This window comes from Pristiophorus japonicus, chromosome 1 (assembly GCF_044704955.1).
Source record: "Pristiophorus japonicus isolate sPriJap1 chromosome 1, sPriJap1.hap1, whole genome shotgun sequence".
Taxonomy (NCBI): Eukaryota; Metazoa; Chordata; class Chondrichthyes; family Pristiophoridae; genus Pristiophorus; species Pristiophorus japonicus.
This window is the reverse complement of record NC_091977.1, coordinates 440,894,678-440,917,669: the sequence shown is the minus strand read 5'-3', so window position 1 is coordinate 440,917,669 and position 22,992 is coordinate 440,894,678. Positions and strand designations below refer to the sequence as shown.

Here is a 22,992-nt window from a genome sequence, read left to right as displayed (position 1 = left end):
CCTCTCTCACTATGTTTATTTCATCCAGAATTTCACACTCCTCCTTGATAGCAGCATCTGCATTGCTCCTTTCCTTTGTGAAAACAGACGCAAAGTATTCATTAAGAACCATACCAACATCTTCCGCCTCCACACAAAGATTACCCTCATGGTCTCTAATAGGCACTACTCTTTTATTTAATTACCCTCTTGCTCTTAATATATTTATAGAACATCTTTGGGTTTTCCTTGATTTTAATAGCCAAGAATTTTTCATGCTTTCTCTTAGCATTCCAAATATCCTTTTTAATTTTACCTCTTAACTTTCTATATTCCTCCAATGATTCTATAGTATTTAACCGTCGGTATATGACATAAGCTTTCCTTTTTCCTTTATCCTCCCCTGTAAGTCCCTAGACATCCAGGGGGCTCAGAATTGTTATTCCCACCCTTTTTCTTTAAGGGCACATGTTTGGCCTGAGCCCTCCGGATCTCCTCCTTGAATGCCTCTCACTGTTCTGATGTCATGAAGTGAAACTGTTGCATACAAGCTTCGTAAGAAAACAACCAGAAAAGTTAGTGTTGTTCAAGAGGTGGGGGATGTTTAACAAGCATACATTGTATTTCTCCACATCTGCCTAGTATGCTCAGTCACCTTTTCCAATTATCTCTGCATCTTCATTTCAACTTATAAAAACTTGTCTTTACATAATTTAGTACCGAATCAAAAAAATGGACACTGGGACAAAGAAGGTGGTCTCAGGAGGGGTGGCCAAAAACTTGGTGTTTTAAGGAGAATCTTCAAGAAGGAGTGGGAGATGGAGAGATTTAAGGAGGGAATTCCAGAGCATATGGCCAAGGTGTCTGAAGGCAAGGCAACAATCAGAGGAATGGAGAGTTTGGGGGAGGGCAATGTAAGGCTGGAGAAGGTTACATAGATGGGGGTGGACGAGGTCATGAAGAAATTTAAACATGAGGATGAGAATTTTAAATTTGAAAATTTAGTGGACCGGGAGCCAAAGGAATTCAGCAAGGACAGGGGTGATGAGTGAACCAGACTTGATGTGGAATAGGATATGGACACTAGAGTTTTGGATGAGCTGACGTTTACAGAGGGTGAAGGGTGGGAGGCCGGATAGGAGAATGTCAGAATAGTTGAGTCTGGAGGTCACAAAAGCATAGATGAGGCTTTCAGTGGCAGATGCACAAAGGTAGAAACATAGAAAATAGGTGCAGGAGTAGGCCATTCTGCCCTTCTAGCCTGCACCACATTCAATGAGTTCATGGCTGAACATTAAGTTCATGGCTGAACAGAGGCAGGAACAGGTAGGAATAGAGGCAGGCGATGTTACAGATGCAGAAGTAGGTGGTCTTTGTGATGGAGAACATTTCGGGTCAGTAACTCAAGTCACGATCAAATTGGATGGTGAGGTTGCTGGAGTTGGTGTGTGTGCAGAGTTTGTGGAGGGGGCCAAAGACAATGAATTTGGTCCTTCCAATGTTTAACAGGAAGAATTTGCAGCTCAACCAAGACTGCATGTTGGACAATCGGCCTGACAACATAGAAGCAGAGGAAGAACGGAGACAGATGGTGGAGGTAGAACTTGGTATTATCAGCATACCCCATGTCTGCGGATGATGCCGCTAAGCGGCAGCATCTAGATGAGGAAGAGGAGGGGGCCAGAGGTAACAGCATACAGGAAGGAAAATAAGCCATTGTTGGAGATGTTCTTAATTATAATCTATATCATTAATCTATTTTAATGATTTGGATAAAAGGACCGAGCGTAATGTAGCCAAGTTTGCTGATGATACAAAAATGGGTGGGAAAGCAAGTTGTGAGGAGGACACAAAAAAATCTGCAAAGGGATATAGACAGGCTAAGTGAGTAGGCAAAAATTTGGCAGATCGAGTATAGTATGGGAAAGTGTGAGGTTATCCACTTTGGCAGAAAAAATAAAAAAGCTAATTATTATTTAAATGGAGAAAAATTACAAAATGCTGTAGTACAGAGGGACCTGGGGGTCCTTGTGCATGAAACACAAAAAGTTAGTATGCAGGTATAACAAGTGATCAGGAAGGCAAATGGAATTGTTGGCCTTTATTGCAAGGGGAATGGAGTATAAAAGCAGGGAAGTCCTGCTACAACTGTACAGGGTATTGATGAGGCCACACCTAGAGTACTGCATACAGTTTTGGTCTCCTTATTTAAGGAGGGATATACTTGCATTGGAGACTGTTCACAGAAGTTTAACTAAGTTGATGCCTGAGATGAAGGGGTTGACTTATGAAGAAAGGTTGAGCAGGTTGGAGTTTAGAAGAATGAGAGGTGATCTTATTAAAACATATAAGATAATGAGGGGGCTCGGCAAGGTAGATGCAGAGAGGATATTTACACTCATGGGGGAGTCTGGAACTAGCGGGCATAGTTTCAGAATAAGGGGCCGCCCATTTAAACACGAGATGAGGAGGAATTTCTTCTCTCAGAGGGTTGTAAATCTATGGAACTCATAGATCTGTGAAGAGAGCTGTGAAGGCTGGGTCATTGAATATATTTAAGTTGGAGATAGACAGATTTTTGAGTGATAAGGGAGTAAAGGATTATGGGGCGTGGGTAGGGAAGTGGCGCTGAACCCATGATCAGATCAGCCATGATCTTATTAAATGGCGGAGCAGGCTCGAGGGGCCAAATGGCCTCCTCCTGCTCCTATTTCTTATGTTCTGGCTACGACTGGATGTGTAAGAGTGGAACTAAGTGAGAACAGTCCCACTGAGCTGCACAATGGAGGAGAGTTGTTGAAGAAGGACAGAGGAGGTTAATCATATCAAAGGCTGCAGGGAGATGGAGAAGGACAAGAACGGATATGCACTATGGCCAGTCATTTGTGACTTGGTTAGGGCTATTTTGGTGCTGTGACATGGGGACATATTCAAACAGGGAATTGTGGGAAAGATGGGCATGGATTTGGAAGGCATCAACATCTTCAAGGACTTTGGCAAAGGAAAGGAAGGTTAGTTATAGGAAGGTAGTTTGTAAGGACAGAGTGACTGGGATGGATTGTTTCACCAGCAGGGGGTGATGTGAAAGGGAGGGGGACAATCTCCAAGAAAAGGGAACCATTTAGAATGCGAGCTAGTATGGGGGCTATGAAGAGAAGTTGGGTGGTCAGTAGTTTAGTGGGAATGGAGTCAAAGGAGCAGGAGGTGGGCCTCTGCCTGAGAGACAAGATGAGCTCGGAGAGGGCAAGAGGAGATGCGGGAGAGAAATTGGATTGAGAGAGATGTGTAGGTTCAGGCCAGCGCAGGGGGGAGCCTGGGGGGATGTTTGGCTTGGTGGACAAGATGTTACAGATGCAGAAGTAGGTGGTCTTTGTGATGGAGAACATTTCGGGTCAGTAACTCAAGTCACGATCAAATTGGATGGTGAGCAGACAGCTGAATGGATAGTCTTAACCTTAGTGACAAAAATATCCAAGAGCTCATCGCACATTGGAGGTGAGGATGAATGGGACAGGGGAGAGGAGTTTAAGGAGACAGTTGGCATGGAGAAAGAAGCCTTCTTTCAATCCTAGCTCTCCTGTTTCCCTTTTCATCTCCCTATGATGTTAGAAATTTCTACTTACGAATTCATCAGGAAGCAAATGTCTATTCAGCTTGACAAACTTAGAAATAAAACAGCTTACATTTTGAGTAATCTCAGGTTCCTTCTCCTTTAGCTTCCATTTTCCTTTGTTACCCTCAGCATGCCTTATCCTTTATAGTGTCTGCCAGTTTTCCTTCCTTTTTTACTCTTCCTCAATACTGTAAGTTATGTATGTGATCTTGTTTACTTTATTGCTACTGAATCTTTCATCTTCCTTTTTCTGTGTTTCCCCTGCTCTCAGTCCTTTCTTTGCTAGTCACATCATTATCATCCTGAATTTCAGTCTCTTTCCTATCTTTTTCACTATTGTCACTAGAATCACTCCCTGCTCTCCCTTTTTCTCCATCTCTCTGACCATCTCTTTGCTACCACTACAATGGCTCCAGTCTCTCCTGAGTCCTGTTTTCTTCCCAGACATTTCTAATGCGGGTTTTCTATGTAAAGAAAGATCACAGAAAAATAGGATGACTGATAAAAGCCTTAAACCGAGAGAAATAGGTGTTAAGAAAATATATAAACAATAAATGTTGACAAAATGCATAAAAATGTGGGCCTCGAATATCCATCTACTTGGCCAAATCTGAGGAATCTGCAGGCACACTGATCATCGAGCATACTAACCTGAGGTTCCAGTGACAGCACTGCTGTTACTTTGTGGCCTCTCTAGATCAATCTGTAATTCATCAGATTCATTCTCACTGATAAGAACTTTTTCCTGCTCCTTCTCTGTTTGCTCCAGAACTGCCATAGTTTCTCTGACAGCACTTTTAGAAACATAGCCACAAGCGAGGCCTATCTCTTGCTCAAGGGTTGTGCGTGTCAGGTAGCTGGAGTCGATTAACCTAAGGTCACAGTACTTCATGGACCTTAATAAAAAGATTGAAGTAAGTCACAAATTGTCAAACAAAAAAAAAATCCTTAAATGTCCTACATCGTTAAAGTACATGTTATTTTGAGATTCTACATCATCAAAGCGTGTGCTCTTGATGGTCTACAATACATGTCTATGCCCCTGATCTAGAAAGGAGAAGAAATCAGCTGGCTTTAATGTTCCTTACCTAATGACCTGTGCTGGAAAATATGCACATGTGTGTGTGTGTGTGTTAGGACAGGCACTAGGTGAAAGTAAGTTTTGGCTTAACTATAATGCCCTCCATGGTAAAATAGTCTGCCAATAGTCACTGCCAAAATAGTCTGCCAATAGTCACTGGTCAACTATGTGAGGTACCTGAATGCTGAAAGCATCAGAGGAACTATATCCCAGCAATGCTTGGGCCGAGAAGTTGGTACCTTTAGCGCCAGATTTAAAGCAAAAATGGCGGCCACCTCACTTCCGCCCACTTCCAGCAAGGAATGCGACAGCCACCATATTGGGCAAGTCGGTAGTGCTACCATTGCCTGCACTCACCTCAAATATTTTAATGATCAAGAGGGCGCCATCAATTGGCATTCAATGGCGAATTGACACAGCTGAGTGATTTTGGATGACGCCACTCCTTTTACCGGCTTCTCCAAAGCGTGCCAGTGCGTGCAGCCGTTGCCAGCGAGTAGACCCGGGAGTAAGTGGCGGAGATCTATAGATCTCTGAGAAGTCTTCAATAACTATACAGAGTATGTGCAGCCCCACTGAACCCAGGCTCTGTGACATGTTTGCATTCCTCACTGATCACTATTTCAAATATTATTGACATTGTTTGCTCGAGATAGTGTAATCAGAAATTTTGTGACACATGTAGTATGAGTTTTCATAACTTCAAGTATTTGGAACCTCAAACTGCGAGAATGATTCCACCCAAATTGCAGTCATTTAATCAGTTAATTCTGACTTTTTTTGATTAATAATTGTAGTTGACAAATTAGCCGGCTAAATATTTGAGAGTGTCAGCAGTTGAATTAAACATAGAATTCAGCTAAACTGCAGGTTGCATTCTTTAAAATCTGATAGATTAGTGTATTTTTAGGCTTTGATTTATCTTGCATATCTTCTTTGTCAAGCTACAAAACATGAGAAACAATGCACTTCATTTTCATAAATCGCGATTTCCTGAGAACGCCGCACAGATCCTTTAGACCCGACCTTCGACCTCCTGCTGATCTTACTGGCTGAAAGAGCGTGTTGCACAAGCGGTTCTGTGCTTCACTCATTTAAATCAGTAGGCAGCACCAAAATAACGGTGCTGCCTGCGCTCTTTTTATGGGCGGAGTTAATCTTGGCCCGCGGTGCACTGCCCGTTTTTGGGCTTTTATCGAATTTCTAGGCCTCAGTGCCTTCAAAAGAGAAGGAAAAAGTAAGGGAAGAAAAATTGGAGAAGTAAAAAGTTAGTTGCTGTTTCTCCAGTGTTTCTGTCAATCTTACATCAGAGATCGAGGAAGGCCCGTAAAAATTCTAACCCTATATCCTTTAGTGAATTGGATGATGGTTATCTACATTTAGAATCCAAATGATAAATATAAATTATGAGACTGTAATATTCTGAATCCCTCAACTGGATTATTGTTTTACAATTACTGAAAGGTATTTAGTATCTCCTATTTAACGTTACCAGAATTCAAAGAGAACATCTAATAAAAGGTTTTATTACGTAACAGTTAGTAGACAATCATTAAAGTTTAGGATATGATAAAAAAAATTCTTACCTTGGAAATGATTCCCCAAGTGGATCTTTACCAGTTAAGATGACAATACATGGTAGACCTTCCAGATCCTGATAGGTGTGTGGAATCCATTCCTCCTGCTCACACCCTCTCCATACCTACAAATCAAGACACGAAGGAATTCAGGACAAGCTTCTTAACTCAGGAAGTGGTTAAAATGTGGAACTTGCCAGCACAAGGAGTAGTTGAGGCGCATAGCAAAGATACATTCAAGGGGAAAAAAAGACTTGCATTTATATAGCGCCTTTCATGACCACCGGATGTCTCAAAGCGCTTTACAGCCAATGAAGTACTTTTGAGTGTAGTCACTCTTGTACTGTAGGAAACACGGCAGCCAATTTGCGCACAAGCAAGCTCCCACAAACAGCAATGTGATAATGACCAGATAATCTGTTTTTTTTGTTATGTTAATTGAGGGATAAGTATTGACCAGGAAGCTAGATGAACAAATGGTTGGCTGATGTGCAATGGTCATGTGGTGGCTGATGTGCAACGGTTACCACACGTTAAAAAAAATCCACACACAGGCATCTTCCACCCCTTCAACTGGAGTTCAGGACTGGAATATCGGATCCTTCAGTGAAACATCTGTGAATTCGTGTGGAAGCAAGTCATCTTAGTTCGAGGGACCGCCTTTGATGATGAGATGAACACATGAGGGAGAATGAAATAGAATATATGCTGATGGGGTTAGATGATGAAGGGTGGGAGGAGGCTCATGTGAAGCATAAATACCACCATGGACCCTTTGGGCCTAATGGTATGTTTCTCTGCTGTAAATACTATGTAATACAATTTGAAGTAAATTAATTAGCTTAACAATTAAAAGTAATATTTCCCCGCCTCTCCTGTTAGTTCCATGTGTTCAAATGTCAAGTGGTGTTGCACTGAACAATACTGACAATTCACACTAACACTGCTTCTAATTTGCATCAAGGACTTGGGTTCAGAAACTCAATGCAAACTAATTAAGTGTGCAGATGATTTCAAACAAGGAAGGGCAGCTGATTCTGAGGAGGCAGTTCAAGAAATACAAAATATGTAAGTGGGCAGAAGAATAGCACATGAAATTTAATATGTGCAGGTATAAAGTACTACTTATAGGTCAAAAACATGGGCAACACAGATATTCCTTGAATAGCTATTCCATGTCAAAAAAGCTGAAGATGAAGTTGAAAGAGTCTGGGGGTCCAAGTAGAGCCAATACCCAACATGTCAAACTACTGCAGAGCAGAATTAACAAAGAAAATGGAATGCTAAACTGCATCAGATTAGAGATGAAAAGATGTCATGCTGAATAGAAACATAGAAACATAGAAAATAGGTGCAGGAGTAGGCCATTCGTCCCTTCTAGCCTGCACCGCCATTCAATGAGTTCATGGCTGAACATTCAACTTCAGTACCCCATTCCTGCTTTCTCGCCATACCCCTTGATCCCCCTAGTAGTAAGGACCTCATCTAACTCCTTTTTGAATATATTTAGTGAATTGGCCTCAACAACTTTCTGTGGTAGAGAATTCCACAGGTTCACCACTCTCTGGGTGAAGAAGTTCCTCCGCATCTCGGTCCTAAATGGCTTACCCCTTATCCTTAGACTGTGACCTCTGGTTCTGGACTTCCCCAACATTGGGAACATTCTTCCTGCATCTAACCTGTCTAACCCCGTCAGAATTTTAAATGTTTCTATGAGGTCCCCTCTCATTCTTCTGAACTCCAGTGAATACAAGCCCAGTTGATCCAGTCTTTCTTGATAGGTCAGTCCCGCCATCCCGGGAATCAGTCTGGTGAACCTTCGCTGCACTCCCTCAATAGCAAGAATGTCCTTCCTCAGGTTAGGAGACCAAAACTGTACACAATACTCCAGGTGTGGCCTCACCAATGCATTGTACAACTGTAGCATCACCTCCCTGCCCCTGTACTCAAATCCCCTTGCTATGAAGGCAAACATGCCATTTGCTTTCTTAACCGCCTGCTGCACCTGCATGCCAACCTTCAATGACTGATGTACCATGACACCCAGGTCTCTTTGCACCTCCCCTTTTCCTAATCTGTCACCATTCAGATAATAGTCTGTCTCTCTGTTTTTACCACCAAAGTGGATAACCTCACATTTATCCACATTATACTTCATCTGCCATGCATTTGCCCACTCACCTAACCTATCCAAGTCGCTCTGCAGCCTCACAGCATCCTCCTCGCAGCTCACACTGCCACCCAACTTAGTGTCATCCGCAAATTTGGAGATACTACATTTAATCCCCTCATCTAAATCATTAATGTACAGTGTAAACAGCTGGGGCCCCAGCACAGAACCTTGCGGTACCCCACTAGTCACTGCCTGCCATTCTGAAAAGTACCCATTTACTCCTACTCTTTGCTTCCTGTCTGACAACCAGTTCTCAATCCATGTCAGTACACTACCCCCAATCCCATGTGCTCTAACTTTGCACATCAATCTCTTGTGTGGGACCTTGTCGAACGCCTTCTGAAAGTCCAAATATACCACATCAACTGGTTCTCCCTTATCCACTCTACTGGAAACATCCTCAAAAAATTCCAGAAGATTTGTCAAGCATGATTTCCCTTTCACAAATCCATGCTGACTTGGACCTATCATGTCACCTCTTTCCAAATGCACTGCTATGACATCCTTAATAATTGATTCCATCATTTTACCCACTACCGATGTCAGGCTGACCGGTCTATAATTCCCTGTTTTCTCTCTCCCTCCTGAATCTGCATAGTGTTTTAATCAGACCATACCTGGAGTATTATGTTCCATTCTGGTCACACTAGAGTAGGACAAGGATGCAGGTTCAAATCACAAAAGACAAATTTAAGAATTGAGGTCAGGAAGCTCTTCTTCACAAAAGATTGATCAACTCATGGAATGGACTCCCAGATAGGTAGCGTAGATGCAAATTTTGGAATCATTTAAGAAACAGTTGAATGCCATATTATCATTATTACAATAAATGATATGAACCTGATATTTTTCCTCATTTATTCAATCTCTACATACAAGGTAATTTTGAGGAAATCTTTGATGTGGGATTCTGGTAAAAGCCTTGTGCTTCATTTTGTGACAACAGTGTTGGTGTCAATGGCAGAATTTTACTAACTCTTGCTTCTTTCTGCTGGGATTCAGTATCAGAGGCTTTTAAGTCATCAGGATAAGATTGATGAGTTGGGGCTATTTTCATTAGAGAAATGTAGGCTTAGTTCATTAGAGCCTACATTTCTCTAATGAAAATAGAGATTTTTTAAATGATGAAGGGATTAGATTCTGTCCAGTTGGGTAGATTATTTGAGATAGATAGGGATTGGAGAACTATGAGGTGCATGTATAAAGTTCATAGCAAAGAGTTAGGTTACATGTTAGGAAGTATTTCTTATAAGAGATCACCTTCTGGAATAGATTACTGAAGCATGCGATGAGTATGGATCCCCTACAGGTCTTCAAATGGGAGCTGGACAAGTACCTGAGACAGGAGGTCACTTCAAGTTACAGAGAATAAGTTGCAGGGTAGCTGGGTATAATAAGGTTCATGAGTTACGGTGGTCTCCTGATATTTGATTGCCTTAGGGGGTCAGAGAGGAAGAGATGATGGAAGGTCGTATCTGTGTGTGAACACCTCCTTTGGGAGATTCAATGGATTAAGTAGTCTGTGACAGGACAATTTGTACACAGTTTGCAGAAGGAATGTTTTTTTCTCATTCCATGCTTTCATATGTTCTTATCAATACACCTACATTTCTATTGTACTAGGAAGTTTCTTTTCTTTCCTCCTTCAGAACTTCTTTAAAAAATGTTCCTACCTTCATTCGTGTAACAAAGTGCTTGGCGACATTGAGTTCTGTGGCAGGGTTGCCCAGAAGTACTTCAAACCGATACTGTAGACCAAGCTTATCTCGAACATCCTGAAGTCGCTCCTTGGCAAGCATTGCTAGCTGCACTGATGGAACTCGTATCAAAAGCATATGTCCGCGACCAATCTTATCTTTTCCAGGACAGCTGATCAAATCATCTATAATACTCAGAGTCTCAGGGGTAGTGTGCTCTCTCAGCAAATTCATTGATGTCACAGCCATCATAGCTTCAGCATACTGCTGAATTAAAAGGTAGCATCGGATCACCATGCTATGCAACCTGGGATACCTTGAAAAGACATCAGAATTCTCATTACTGTCATTCATCATCCTTAAGATTAGTCTAATTTATACTAAAGCAAGCAGGGACTCATCTTAATTAACAATCAAGAATCCCTACTTCGCAAAAAAAATTACAAACAGTAGTACTTTTGTAAAATCTTATTTGAACATGACAATATTTCATTCGGCTATCTGGAAAAAGTATTTACTGGAGTTGGGTTTTTTATGATTTTAGTATAGAAATTCCGATATATATGGCAGATTACTTTTCCCTGATATAGTAAAGTACATTGGTGTGGGGTGATTTGAAAGCACTGCACTAGATTAACACAAAAACGTACATTTTCTAACCTTGCACTGCCATCAGAAGGACTTGCCTGTGAGAGCACACATCAGAAATTCAAGCGCACAATGGTTCATGATTTGGTGACTATTTACAGTAACAGTTAGAAACTCATGTGCAGAATACCCAAACTTTTATTGTATACTTTCAGTGAGTGAGGTTCTCGCCAGCAGCAAAAAGTCAGAAAATGACTCCGAAGTAGTTAGGTATGCAGCTATATTGGGAGTTACTTTCTGTGTCCATAATTTTTAAAATATGAAAAATGATTGCATTTTTCAAGATTTATAAAACAAAATATGTATATAAACTGTTCAATTATGAATTGTAAATTGTGTTATAAAATATAAATGAAATACTTTGCATGTTTTTTTCACTTTATTGTGATTAATGCCATTTTTAATGCACTTTTTCCTAAATTTCTCTATCTCGTCCCTGAATCTACAGGATGAGAATCCACTTAATTGGCACCTCAATGGACTCAGCCAATAAAAGCCTTAGTTGATGTATCAGAAAGCTTTTTTTATAAGGTTGGAGAGGAAATACTTCACATTGAGCAGAGTAACTGATTCTCCACCCTCTACATGACCACACCAGTTGTCCTCCCATCCCTGACATTCTTAATCATTACTTCAACGGAAAAGAAAATCGTTCAGAATGTATAATAGGTGGCTAATCCAATATTGTCCGTTTTATACTATCACCAAAAGTTAAAGTTATCTCCAATTGGTTTTATTTTACTCTTCCTTTTCTTCAAATGAAACCAAATACAGTCAAACATAACCTTATGTGAAATGGCTGAATTTCAGCAACAATTATCTTGCCAAATATTTAACTACATAATAGGTGGAAATACTGTGTTCAAGCATAAAAAGCGGTAACTGTTCTTATACATGTAAATACAGGACTTATGGAAGCAAGAAACAACTGTTCTAGTCTGATAATGGAAAGCATTAGCCGGGGATATCCTCAAAGCTGCTACTGCTCTGCCACCCGTACTTTGCGGGTAGTACCGCAGAAACCGTGTTTCTGCCGGACGTACGGTGGCATCTCCAAGAAAACTCCTGGCCATCACAGTAAAGTCATTTTTTTTTAGTGTTAAGATGTGAACGACACCAGCAAACATTTCCCATCCCTAGTTGCCCTGAAGGCATTTAAAGTCAACCATGAAATGTAAAACTGGAGTCACATTGTAGGCCAGACCAGGTAGGGTTGGTAGGGTTGGTAGGGTTGGTAGGTTCCCTTCCCTGACATTAGTGGTTTTAATGACAATCTGGTAGGTGTCTTGGCTAACTTTTTTTTTTTTTCCTGGTGTTAACCCACAAATTTCAGAACTTGCCATGGTGGGATTTGAACACACAATCTACAGGTTGCTAATCCAGTGCCATAACTGCTAGGCTACCACATCAGCCCACTTAAGGAGCAAGATAGAAACTGGCTTTATACCAAGCGAGACCTGTGATAGCACTGCCGATTTTCAGTACACAGGTTTTATTATTACCTGCAACCAGAAGGTAAACCTGCTAGGATTTGATAAGGCCAGTGACCTAGAAGACCGAATTTTAACTTTTCTTGGTGATTGTCTTTAGCGAACGTTGACAAGTTTACCTTCAGTTTGCAGCTGGCTTTGTAAGATCCATTATTCAGGAACGAGCAATTCTAACGTATAGCTTAAAAGTCATTTTTTTAAACCTAGGAGTGCAATCGTGCTGAGCATTACAGGAGTGCTGCATAATGCTACAGTGAGCAAAACGCGCAAAGGGTTTGATCCCTGCACTGCTAAACTCACAATGAGAATCAGGCCAAGTGGAGACTGAGGTATCTTTCTGCAGGGAAGAGTCATACCCAGTAACTCCTGATAGCCACCTCGGGGTGAGAAGGTTTGGCAATAGCCTGGGACCAGACTTTCTCATCAGCAGAGTTAACAAGGACAGGCAGACCCAAAGACAGGGATTAATTTATAATGAAAGAAAATGGCATTCAAAAAAAAAATCACTTTTTACCTTTCCATCAAAGTATTCACCATTCTTTCAAAAGCCTCATCACATCTCAGGATAGGGCTTGTGATGCCCCATTGTAAGGACTTGCTGTAATCAGACAGACCAAAATACACCATCTCCTCATTGCTGATCTCCTCCTGACACAAGAATGAGGGAGAAATGCAGCAGCATTAGAGACAGGACATAACCTGCAACATCTCTCAGTCTGGGAGATCTTCTCAACAGTTTGCTACAAGCCACACAATCCAAACAGAAGCTTTTAATACTGGAAAAATGAAAATTAAACAATCCCACCCCCTGGAAAATGTAGAAGCTACATTTTAAAATTTCTTACATGAAATGCAAGTGTTAACAATAATCTTCTGAAAATCTCAAGGGTCACAAGTGAAGTGTGAGTATTAGCAATCCTAAAATATCATTGCAGAGATGGTTTTGACATGTTTTAATGAACTGTTCAATTGTAATGAAAAACCTTTCAAATATTAGAAACTGAAATCAATACTCCAGGCAGAAAGTTACTTTTTGGACTTTGTTTCTTTGAGTTTAAATTAACCTTGGAGAACACTACTTGAGCTAGTATTAGATTTACTGCCTTAGTCATTTTAATGGTGTTCCTGGCATCAGAAACTTGGCAAGATTTGCTGGTATGCAAACAACACCTAAGGTAGACAAAGAACAGTAAAATATTAAGACTAAGGAGCCTCCTGTACTTTGTGTGTCTGATCCAATTGTGCATACTGATCTGCTGTGTTTGGGAACAGGCAATCACCAATACGAAAAGTTGAGAAAATAATTTAGAGTTCAATTATAAGAAATCACATGGCTAGTTTAATATAAATAAGGGTGTTCATCTTTTGCCCAGTCCAAAACTGAAGTGGGATTTTTTTAAAAAAAATCTGCACATAAATGAAACAAACAAATGGTCTGCTCACTCATGCACAAATGCAACATTTTTCAGTGACTACACAAGATATATTTTCTGATTTTTTTAAAGGAATGAAGGAAGTGAGTATCTCAAAAGTTCAGTGGGTAAATGCTTCAACCTGAGTGATATCAAGCCAAAAACAATGAACCAGGGTTTGATCAAGTGTGACATCAAGCCACATTAGGAGAAATTAGGGCAGATAACCAGACGCTTGGTCCAAGAGGTAGGTTTGTGGTGAAAGGTAAAAATGGACCCTGATTCCCAGTGTTAAGCGGTGACCAATGTTCCCTTTAATTTTTTTGGGGGGGGGGGGGGGGTCATATTTGACCCTGAAATGAGCTTCTGACCACATATCCACAGTATAACTAGACCGTCAATTTCCACCTCTGTAACATCGCCCCCATCTCTGCCCCTGTCTCAGCTCAACCACTGTTGAACCCCCTCATCCATGCCTGTGTTACCTCGAGACTTGACTATTCCAACCCACTCCTGGCTGGCCTCCCACATTCTATGTAAACTTGAGGTCATCCAAAACTTGGCTGCCCTTGACCTAACTCGCACCAATTTCCACTCACCCATCACACCTGTGCTCGCTGACCTACATTGGCTCCCGGTTAAGCAATGCCTCGATTTCAAAATTCTCAACCTTGTTTTCAAATCCCTCTATGGTCTCGCCCCTCCCTATCCCTATCTCTGTAATCTCCTCCAGCCCCACAACGAGCCCCCCCCCCGACCCCTGCCCCCACCGGCCCACAAGGCCTTTAATTCTGCCCTCCTGAGCATCCCTGATTATAATCGCTCAACCATCGGTGGCCATGCCTTCTGTTGCCTAGGCCCTAAGCTATGGAATTCCCTGCCTAAACCTCTCCGCCTCTCTAGCTCCCTTTGGCACTCCTTAAAACCTACCTCTTTGACCAAGCTTTTGGTCATCTGCCCTAATCTTTCCTTATGTGGCTTGATGTCAAACTTTTTGTCTTATAATAGTCCTGTGAAGTGCCTTGGGATGTTTTACTACATTAAAGGCACTATATAAATACAAGAAGTTGTTGTTGTTGTCGGGGTGTGCGGCCCCTTTAATGGCCTACACGGCCCATTCAAATTCTTGGCAAGCAGCCTGCGTGGGAGCTCCAGACAGCTGCATTGCCGGTGCCGGTGTCTGGATGGTGGATGAGGTCAGGATCAGGATCAACTGTAATGTCCTCTGCAGTCAAATAGCTTATAGCACTCACTATCTAAACTGATCCATGGAAAAATTACTACGTTTCCCAGCTTGAGTTCGTGTTTGCCTAAAAACAACAATGACCAAGCTTCAAAAGCAATTCATTGGTTATGAAGCACTTTGGGACATCCTGAGGTTGTGAAAGGCGCTATAAAAATGTAACTTCTTTCTTTCTTTAGAAAAGACGGAGGGAAACTATATATATTTAAAAGGGCAAATGATTCTTTAAGTCATCATCATCATCATCATAGACAGTCCCTCAAAATTGAAGAAGACTTGCTTCCACTCTAAAAGTGAGTTCTTAGGTGACTGAACAGTCCAATACAGGAATTACAGTCTCTGTCACAGGTGGGACAGGCAGTCGTTGAAGGAAAGGGTGGGTGGGACAGGTTTGCCACACGCTCCTTCCGCTGCCTGCACTTGGTTTCTGCATGCTCTCGGCGATGAGACTCGAGGTCTCGGATGCACTTCCTCCACTTAGGGCGGTCTTTGGCCAGGGACTCCCAGGTGTCGGTGGGGATGTTGGATTTTATCAAGGAGGCTTTGAGGGTGTCCTTGAAATATTTCCTCTGCCCACCTTGGGCTTGCTTGCCGTGTAGGAGTTCCGAGTAGAGCGCTTGCTTTGGGAGTCTTCTGTCAGGCATGCGGGTGTGATCAGTGCTGGACAATGTGGACTACTTTCCATACCTCGGGAGCCTATTATCAGCAAGGGTAGACATCGACGACAAGGTTCAACACCGCCTCCTGTGCGCCAGAGCAGCCTTCGGCCGCCTGAGGAAGAGTGTTCAAAGATCGGGCCCTCAAATCTGCCACTAAGCTCATGGTCTACAGGGCTGTAGTGATACCCGCCCTCCTGTATGGCTCAGAGACATGGACCATATACAATAGACACCTCAAATCGTTGGAGAAGTACCACCAATGATGTCTCCACAAGATCCTGCAAATCCCCTGGGAGGACAGACGCACCAATGTTAGCATCCTCAATCAGGCCAACATCCCCAGCATCGATTCTTAAAGTAAGGATATGTTCAAGGATGGACAGTATCATAGAAAAAAACATCCGTATCAAGTGACACAGAAGCAATGGTATGCTGCAAACTACATATGGAATAAATGGAACAATACTGAGTGGGTCTGTAACAGCAATCTCTTAGAAAGTGCCACACCTGCTTTCAGAACTCCTATACAAAGCATAGAACAATATACTTTTGGTGAACTACATTCATTTTATGTGTGTTAAGCAAGGATTATTTTAATGTTTTCTTTGGAGTACCAATAAATATTTTCTCAGTCCAGCCGCACAGCAAATCATTCTGCTTCATAAAACAAAATAACCGAGCCATGAGGCACATTTATTCACTTTTTGTAGTACAGTATTAAACTCTTTCATCTTAAGTTACTTGAGTTAAGTATTTTTCATGCCTTCGTTAACAGTCATTGTCCTAAATTGTGTTCGTCTAAGCAAGAAGTGACAGTTGTGAAGGATGGAACCTCTTTTCAATCTGGTTTCTGTGCCAGAATTGAAGGCCTCTAGGTAACGTAAAACCTCATCCTATGTTGCCGTACATGTACAGTATACATAACCTCATCGAATGACAAACGGGCATGCCTGTCACTGCAATAATGTCAAGAAATGATCAAAGGCAGAAATACAGAAAACAGACATAGCAGCAGTCTCTCTGCCCCCAACAATTGCAGACCAGAATCTCTGCTGCCAATTCTGTCAAAACTCATAAAAATCAAAATGAATGAGAAGGTACTGAAATATCTAAGTCACAACAATGTGGGCACCTAGGGGTCAAAATTCAGGGTCCGGGGGACAAGGCTTGTTACCGCCATTTTGTGGCGGCCATGCGGCAGAATCGAGTGCAGTCCATTGGCTGCCATGACCCAAATTCAGCTCGGGGAGTTTTCATCCTGTCCCCACTTCTGCCCTGCTGCTGCCAACCGCCGCAAGCACGTCATCAAAGCGCGCACCCCAACAGCTTTTTCTGTCGGTGCACCTTGTTCTGTGTGTGTGTGGCATGGTAGTGCGGCAGCCCTTCAAGGGGAGAGTGCACTGTCGCGGCAGCCACGTTTTTATTTTTGCTGACTGACTTCACGATCGGCCAGCCAATTATTGCCCCCTCTTGGATGCCAGGCCGCTAGTCCGGCTGAAACCCTCCCTTGGTGGCCCAGTGGCCGAACCTACAGAATCGTCGGTTCTCTCCGCTTTAAATGAGGGTAGAGACATGGTAACGCACACGTGCAGTGACGTCACTACCACTCCACCACTGAGTGACAGCGGTGGAATCTTGGTCCCGCCCCAACTTCCGCCTCTCACTAGGACTTACTGCTGTACTTCCGCCCCCGTTATCACTGACTTCCGGTCCGACTCGAAAAAAAGTTCAAAGTGGAGAAAATCGATTGGATGGCCGGCTCATCGCACCAGGCGGTAAAAACAGGTAAAAAATCATAGATGCGCCAGCTTTCTGGCGTGCCTGAATTTTGGCCCCCTATTCTGCATCAGAGCAAATTGATTGAGTTGTAACATCCAATCAAGTGGTCTAGAAATGGCACGATTCTCTTAATCCCCAACGCGATTTAAGAGCTCAAGCCCTCAACAAAGGGTATGCATTCCCTGCCTCACTGACCTCTTAAGGCATACCCAGCAAGCTAAAAAAAATGAATGCTGGAAATCCGAAATAAAAATGGAAAATATGAGAAATAGTCAGCAGGTCCATCAGCAACTGAACGAGTAATGACAAATTAACGTTTTAGGTTGCAATTCTTCACCGTCATCAGGCTATCTTTTCAGATGCTGATGGACCTAGTATGCATTTTTCAGCATTTTATATTTTGATATCTGGGGAGCTACAGATTTCCTCAAAGGATGCAAAGTGAGGATCATATTAATTTAGCATTACTTTGTCTTCTAATTGTAATCTTTACAAGTGATCCTCACAGAAGTATGTCTGGTTCAAGATTTTCAGATACTACAGGAATTCCTGGATGTACAGGAAAATACTGTTGAAGATTTGATTTGCACAAAGATTGTGTAACTGAATAAAGTAACCATAGGATTTACCAGTGTTTATGCCAGGCTTCCATGCTTATATTAGAAACAAAAGAGTTGCACTTCAACATTTTGTATCAAGCCAAAATGAGTGCATGTAATATTGGAAGCAATACTTCATGCACACTTTTGACCATGGAAACCTCTTCCAGATACATCATTAACTGGAACATTATCTCTTATTTGCAGAAATTTGAACACAATTGAATAATTATAATAATAACAACTTTTATTTATATAGTGCCTTTAACGTAGTAAAACATCCCAAGGCGCTTAATTACTTAATGAACCAGGGGTTTTCCATCACACATTAGACTAAAGGAAGTCTGAGGATACCTCATTGCCTCATTGATACCTAGTACTCTATCCAGCTATAAAATGCATTGACAGATGCTTGTCATCCATGTCAGTCCTCCGAGAGAAACTACAGCTTGTGGGAACAGCTGCCACATTGTTGGCATTGTAAGTATGAACTTCACTGATGGCATAGTTTAATTTTTCAGATTGGAAAGTCTTGACTGAACAAAGACGGCGGGGAGGGGTGGGGACGCAACCAGGCATGGAAATTGTGAGTTAGAATGCAGGGGGTCGTTAGGAATTAATTTCTAAAATCCAGTAAGATGTTCCACATGTGTGGCAGCATAGCATATTCGTTACTTTTGTATTATGCAAATTTCCTCGCAGGTCGGGGCCGCCGTGCTGTCCGAGGGCCGTTTGCCTTTTGTGGCCCCGGCCTGCCACTGGTGTCTCTTCGTGGGTCGGGGCCGCCATGCTGTGGCCCCTGGACGGTGTGGCAGCCCTGACATGCAGGGGAGCACTGGCGGCAGGTCGGGGCCATGGGGGGCAGGTGGCGAGCAGCCCCTGGACTGTGTGGCAGTCCCGACCTGCGAGGAAACAGCAGCAGCAGGTCAGGGCCATAAAAGGCGAGCGGCCCCTGGACAGCGTGGCAGCATACCACTTCAGGGAGAGGGCGACAGCAGTGAAGAGGGCAACTGGATTGGGCGTCACCATAATCCAGGTCGGTGATTGGAACATGGGCAGGTGCAGCAGGCGAGGTCGGGACGAAGGAGCAGTGAGAGATTGTAGAGTAACGTGATCGGGGCTCAGGAGAGGCATGAGTTCGGGGCCCAGCTGAGGCGAGGGCCCTGGGGCAGCACAGGCCAGCCCACACTGCAATATGTGTGCGCACGTTGTCCAGGCAGCAGAGCAGGTCTCCAGTCGTCTTGGTTAATCCTTGCCACTGGACCAAGACCTAGCTCTCTCAAGCCTGTGTGGTGGCTGGTGCGCAATGGCCACCGCACGTTAAAAAAATCCAAGCACAGGCATCTTCCACCCTTCAACATGTAGTCCGGAACCTGGAATATCAGGTCCTTCATTGAAACACCTGTGAACTCATCCCTTTTTGGTGTGGAAGCAAGTCATCCTCGATACAAGGGACCGCCTAATAAGACCTCGTATAATTGCTTCAAGTATTCCTGCACTCCCAGCCACCACTGTAGTCAATTTCTCAAGACGTCTAGCTTTGTTTCAGTGTCTCTGGCTGCATAATGTTGCCACCTAATATACTAAAGATTCCAGTAGATGTTGCTGGACAAAACTCTTTGATGACAAATATCTAAACCACTTAATTACTATGGAAGCTATGATATCTTTCAGCAAAATTATCACTGGCAGATGAAGAATGCTGACATTTTGGTTACACAGATAAGGCAAAATAGGTTAAACAAATTAAATTATCTGGTAACCTATTTCAAACACTTAGATGTAACTCTAGGATCAAAGGTTTCTGCTCACAGGATGAGAATTGACTAATTGACATTTTCCTCACATGGAGCCAGCAATTAATGGCAGAGGTAACTCTCATCTGCATGTTTAATTCAATATTAAGTAACATTTCACCAGCATGATTTTGACATAGTCTGTTTCGTGATTACAAAGAGAGACATAAACCTGCTGGATTCAACAACCCTGCCTCACCCAAACACCTCCAAATTCTCCGATCTCCTTCATTAGGCCTCCAATTCCCCCCTCACCATGAGGTCGACGATCTCCCCCCGACCTCCACTACACCCCCCATCCACACCCCCATTCACCTTCCCAGCTTCCTCCCTCCAGCCCCAATGCTCCACTGGCTCCCAACCACCCTCCCTTGATGCTCCTGCGGCCGCAACTCCACCGCTCGCGCTCCTCTGGCCCCGATCTTCCTCCAGTCCCTGACTACCGTCCTTCCCCCCCCCCCCCACCTCCGATGCTCGTCTAGCCTCAATTCACCCCCCACCTCATGAAGCTCCTCTAGCTCCGATTCACCCCTCCACCCCCGATCATCCTCCGGCCCCAATTCACCACCCCGCTCCCCGGTCATCCTCTAGCCCCAATTCACCTCTCCCCTTCCCGATCATCCTCTGGCTCCGATTCTCCACCCCCCCTCCCCCCCAACCCAACGATCAACCTACCGGCCCTATTCACCACCACGCTCCCCACCGCGCCCCCCGCCCCGGATCCTTCTCGGGCCCCAATTTCCCACACCCGCCCCATCATCTTCTGGCCCCGATTCAGCCCCCCAAACCCCGATCGTCCTCCTGCTCCGAGTCATCAGCCCTGCCCCCGATTATCCTCAGGCCCACTCCCACCCTCTGATCATCCCAATTCACCTCCCCGCTAATTATCCTCCAGCCCTGACTCATCCCCCTCCTGATCATCTTCCGGTTCCAATTCATGCCCCCACCCCCAATCATCCCCCAGCCCCGATTCACCGCACACGATCCCTCCCTCCCTCCTCTCTATGGCCTAGTGTCACAGACCTACACACCCAGCAGCCAGTTGCGGCCGTAAACAGAGCTATGAAATTTTAATCAGGCCTTGCCATTAAATTTGGCAGGGCCTATGGGAAAACCATTCTCCCAGGTTAGGGTTAGGGTTAGGGTTGCCAGCCCCCCCATTCCGTACCCACCTCCAGATTAAAATTGCGGCCAGAATATTTGATGAGCTTCGTCCTGTATCCGGCAGAAATCCCAGAGAAACATGCAAATGGTTGTTTATGCCATTTCACCAGGTTTTATATCAATCGTTGCCTAATTTATGGCGTGAGATTGGGAGAACCCCTGTAGAATTCCCTATGAAAATAGTTAACCTTGAAAAACATTTCACTGCCATTGGCTAACTGTCACAGTCCCATATCTTTACAAGAATTTGCAATCCCAACCTCTCATGATGATTGTAGATTTCACTCTGAGCATTTGCCCGATATTGTCAGCTCTACATTAGGATAGCCTGAGTGTATTTATACGGCAATGTTAAACTTCTTTATATACATCAAATGCTTATTGTTATAGCGAAAAACAGTTCGAAAAGAATGACTTAATATGAACTTACTGGACTGCTGGATAGTATCCAGTGCACTTCATTGTATGAGCTGACACGGGACTGCTGTGTCTGTAGAGTGAAAGGAAAGGAGCTGACCTGCAACATAAGTAAGTTGCATGCCTCAAGTGCCTCACGCGAATTAATGAACCTATCCGACAGACCTTGGCTGGATTCGCCATGTATTGCAGAGCCTGAAACAAGACTGAAGGAACATAAGATTCAATCAAGACTGCCTGCAAGGACGTCATTTATTAGTGAACAGTTAGATAATAAGGGGGAAAGAAAGAACTTGCATTTATATAGCACATTTCACAACCACAGGACATCTCAAAAAATGCTTCGCAGCCAATGGAGTACTTTTGAAGTGTAGTCACTGTTATAATGTAGGCAAACATGACAGCTAATTCGAATGCAGCAAGGTCCCACAAACAGAAATGAAATAAACGACCAGATAATCTGTTTTAGTGATGTTGGAGATAGAATGGATATAAATATTTTAGGATTTTTCAATTTTATTCATGAGCAGAAATAGCTATTTAGTAGGTGTTCATCTTAGTACAACTGTCTGGAATAATACAGCTTTATTAATTTTCCAATTGTCATATGGAGGAATTCCAATACATAGTTGAAATGGTAGAAGTTAACATGGTCACCCGAGGGCACAGGTTGTTAAAACTAGGGCTCAGGATAAAAAAAAGGCTCAATTTTCCCCAATGCTGTTTTTTTGTGTATTGTCAGAGATACGCCTGTTTTTCTTGAACCCAACTACTCAAAAAAAAGTAGCAATTTTCCCGTTCTATTTTTTTCAAATTGGCGCCACGCAGCCTGTCCTGTAGCCTCGGGGAGGTGGAGCCCAATGTCTGCGGCGGAAAAAACTATGCCCCCCGCCTTCTGCGCATGCATGAAACAAAGGATATTTTTGACGTGACTGCTATGGGCGGCATGCCCAGTACAGCTCCTGGTCTGCATTCGGCCATTTTTAAAGAGCCAGTTGTGTGTGAGAACTTTAATTCTTATTGGAAAAAGTGGAGCTGCAATACAAGATGCAACGCAGCGCAAGGACCAAGAATTTCTTACAGGATGAAGTGGAGGCACTAGTTACTGTGATTGAGGACAGATGGCAGGAGCTGGACACCAGCAGAGGTCACATAAAAGTTCTACCAAAAGAAATGAAGAAACGCTGGAACCAACTTACACAGATTACTGTGCAATGGTGATTACCCCGAGGTCTGGAGGCCAGTGCAAAAAGAACTGGCAGGACCTTGGTCAAGTAGTTAGTGTAAGTAATATTTTCATTTATTCAATGGAACTGCAATTGTAAATGTGACCAGCTGTATATGTCCCACCCAGCAGAAAGACACTCTCTCTAAAAAGTTATGTTTTCTTCTTTGCAGAGGAAGGTGGCACACAACAAATGGGAAAGAATTCGAACAGGAGATGGCCCAGCAAATCTGCACCCACTGACACCCTTGGAAGAGAAGGTCGCTGCTTTGATGAGTCCTGCCTGGAGAAAAGCAGCCACCACTGCACAAGCTGGGCTCACACTCGAGGGAGAGGGTAAGTCCTGCAAATTCCACAGTCCGGCTTTGCTAAATGTTAAGTACTGCACGGGCTAACCATGCTTCGGTTCATGGGGATGTCTCCGTCAGCTAAGCTTCAGT

General features: G+C 43.3%; 1 protein-coding gene across 3 annotated transcripts in view; it reads right to left on the bottom strand.

Moving 5' to 3' along the window:
* The window catches only part of greb1l (GREB1 like retinoic acid receptor coactivator), a 398,395-nt gene that overhangs the window by 57,664 nt on the left and 317,739 nt on the right, over positions 1–22,992 (bottom strand). For all 3 annotated transcript variants that reach the window (XM_070892951.1, XM_070892964.1, XM_070892957.1), the window contains 5 exons: positions 21,341–21,533; positions 12,773–12,906; positions 10,097–10,436; positions 6,260–6,375; positions 4,244–4,488 (listed from right to left, as the gene is read on the bottom strand). In XM_070892951.1, the coding sequence (XP_070749052.1) occupies positions 4,244–4,488; positions 6,260–6,375; positions 10,097–10,436; positions 12,773–12,906; positions 21,341–21,533 (1,028 nt within the window). The remainder of the gene's footprint in view (positions 1–4,243; positions 4,489–6,259; positions 6,376–10,096; positions 10,437–12,772; positions 12,907–21,340; positions 21,534–22,992) is intronic.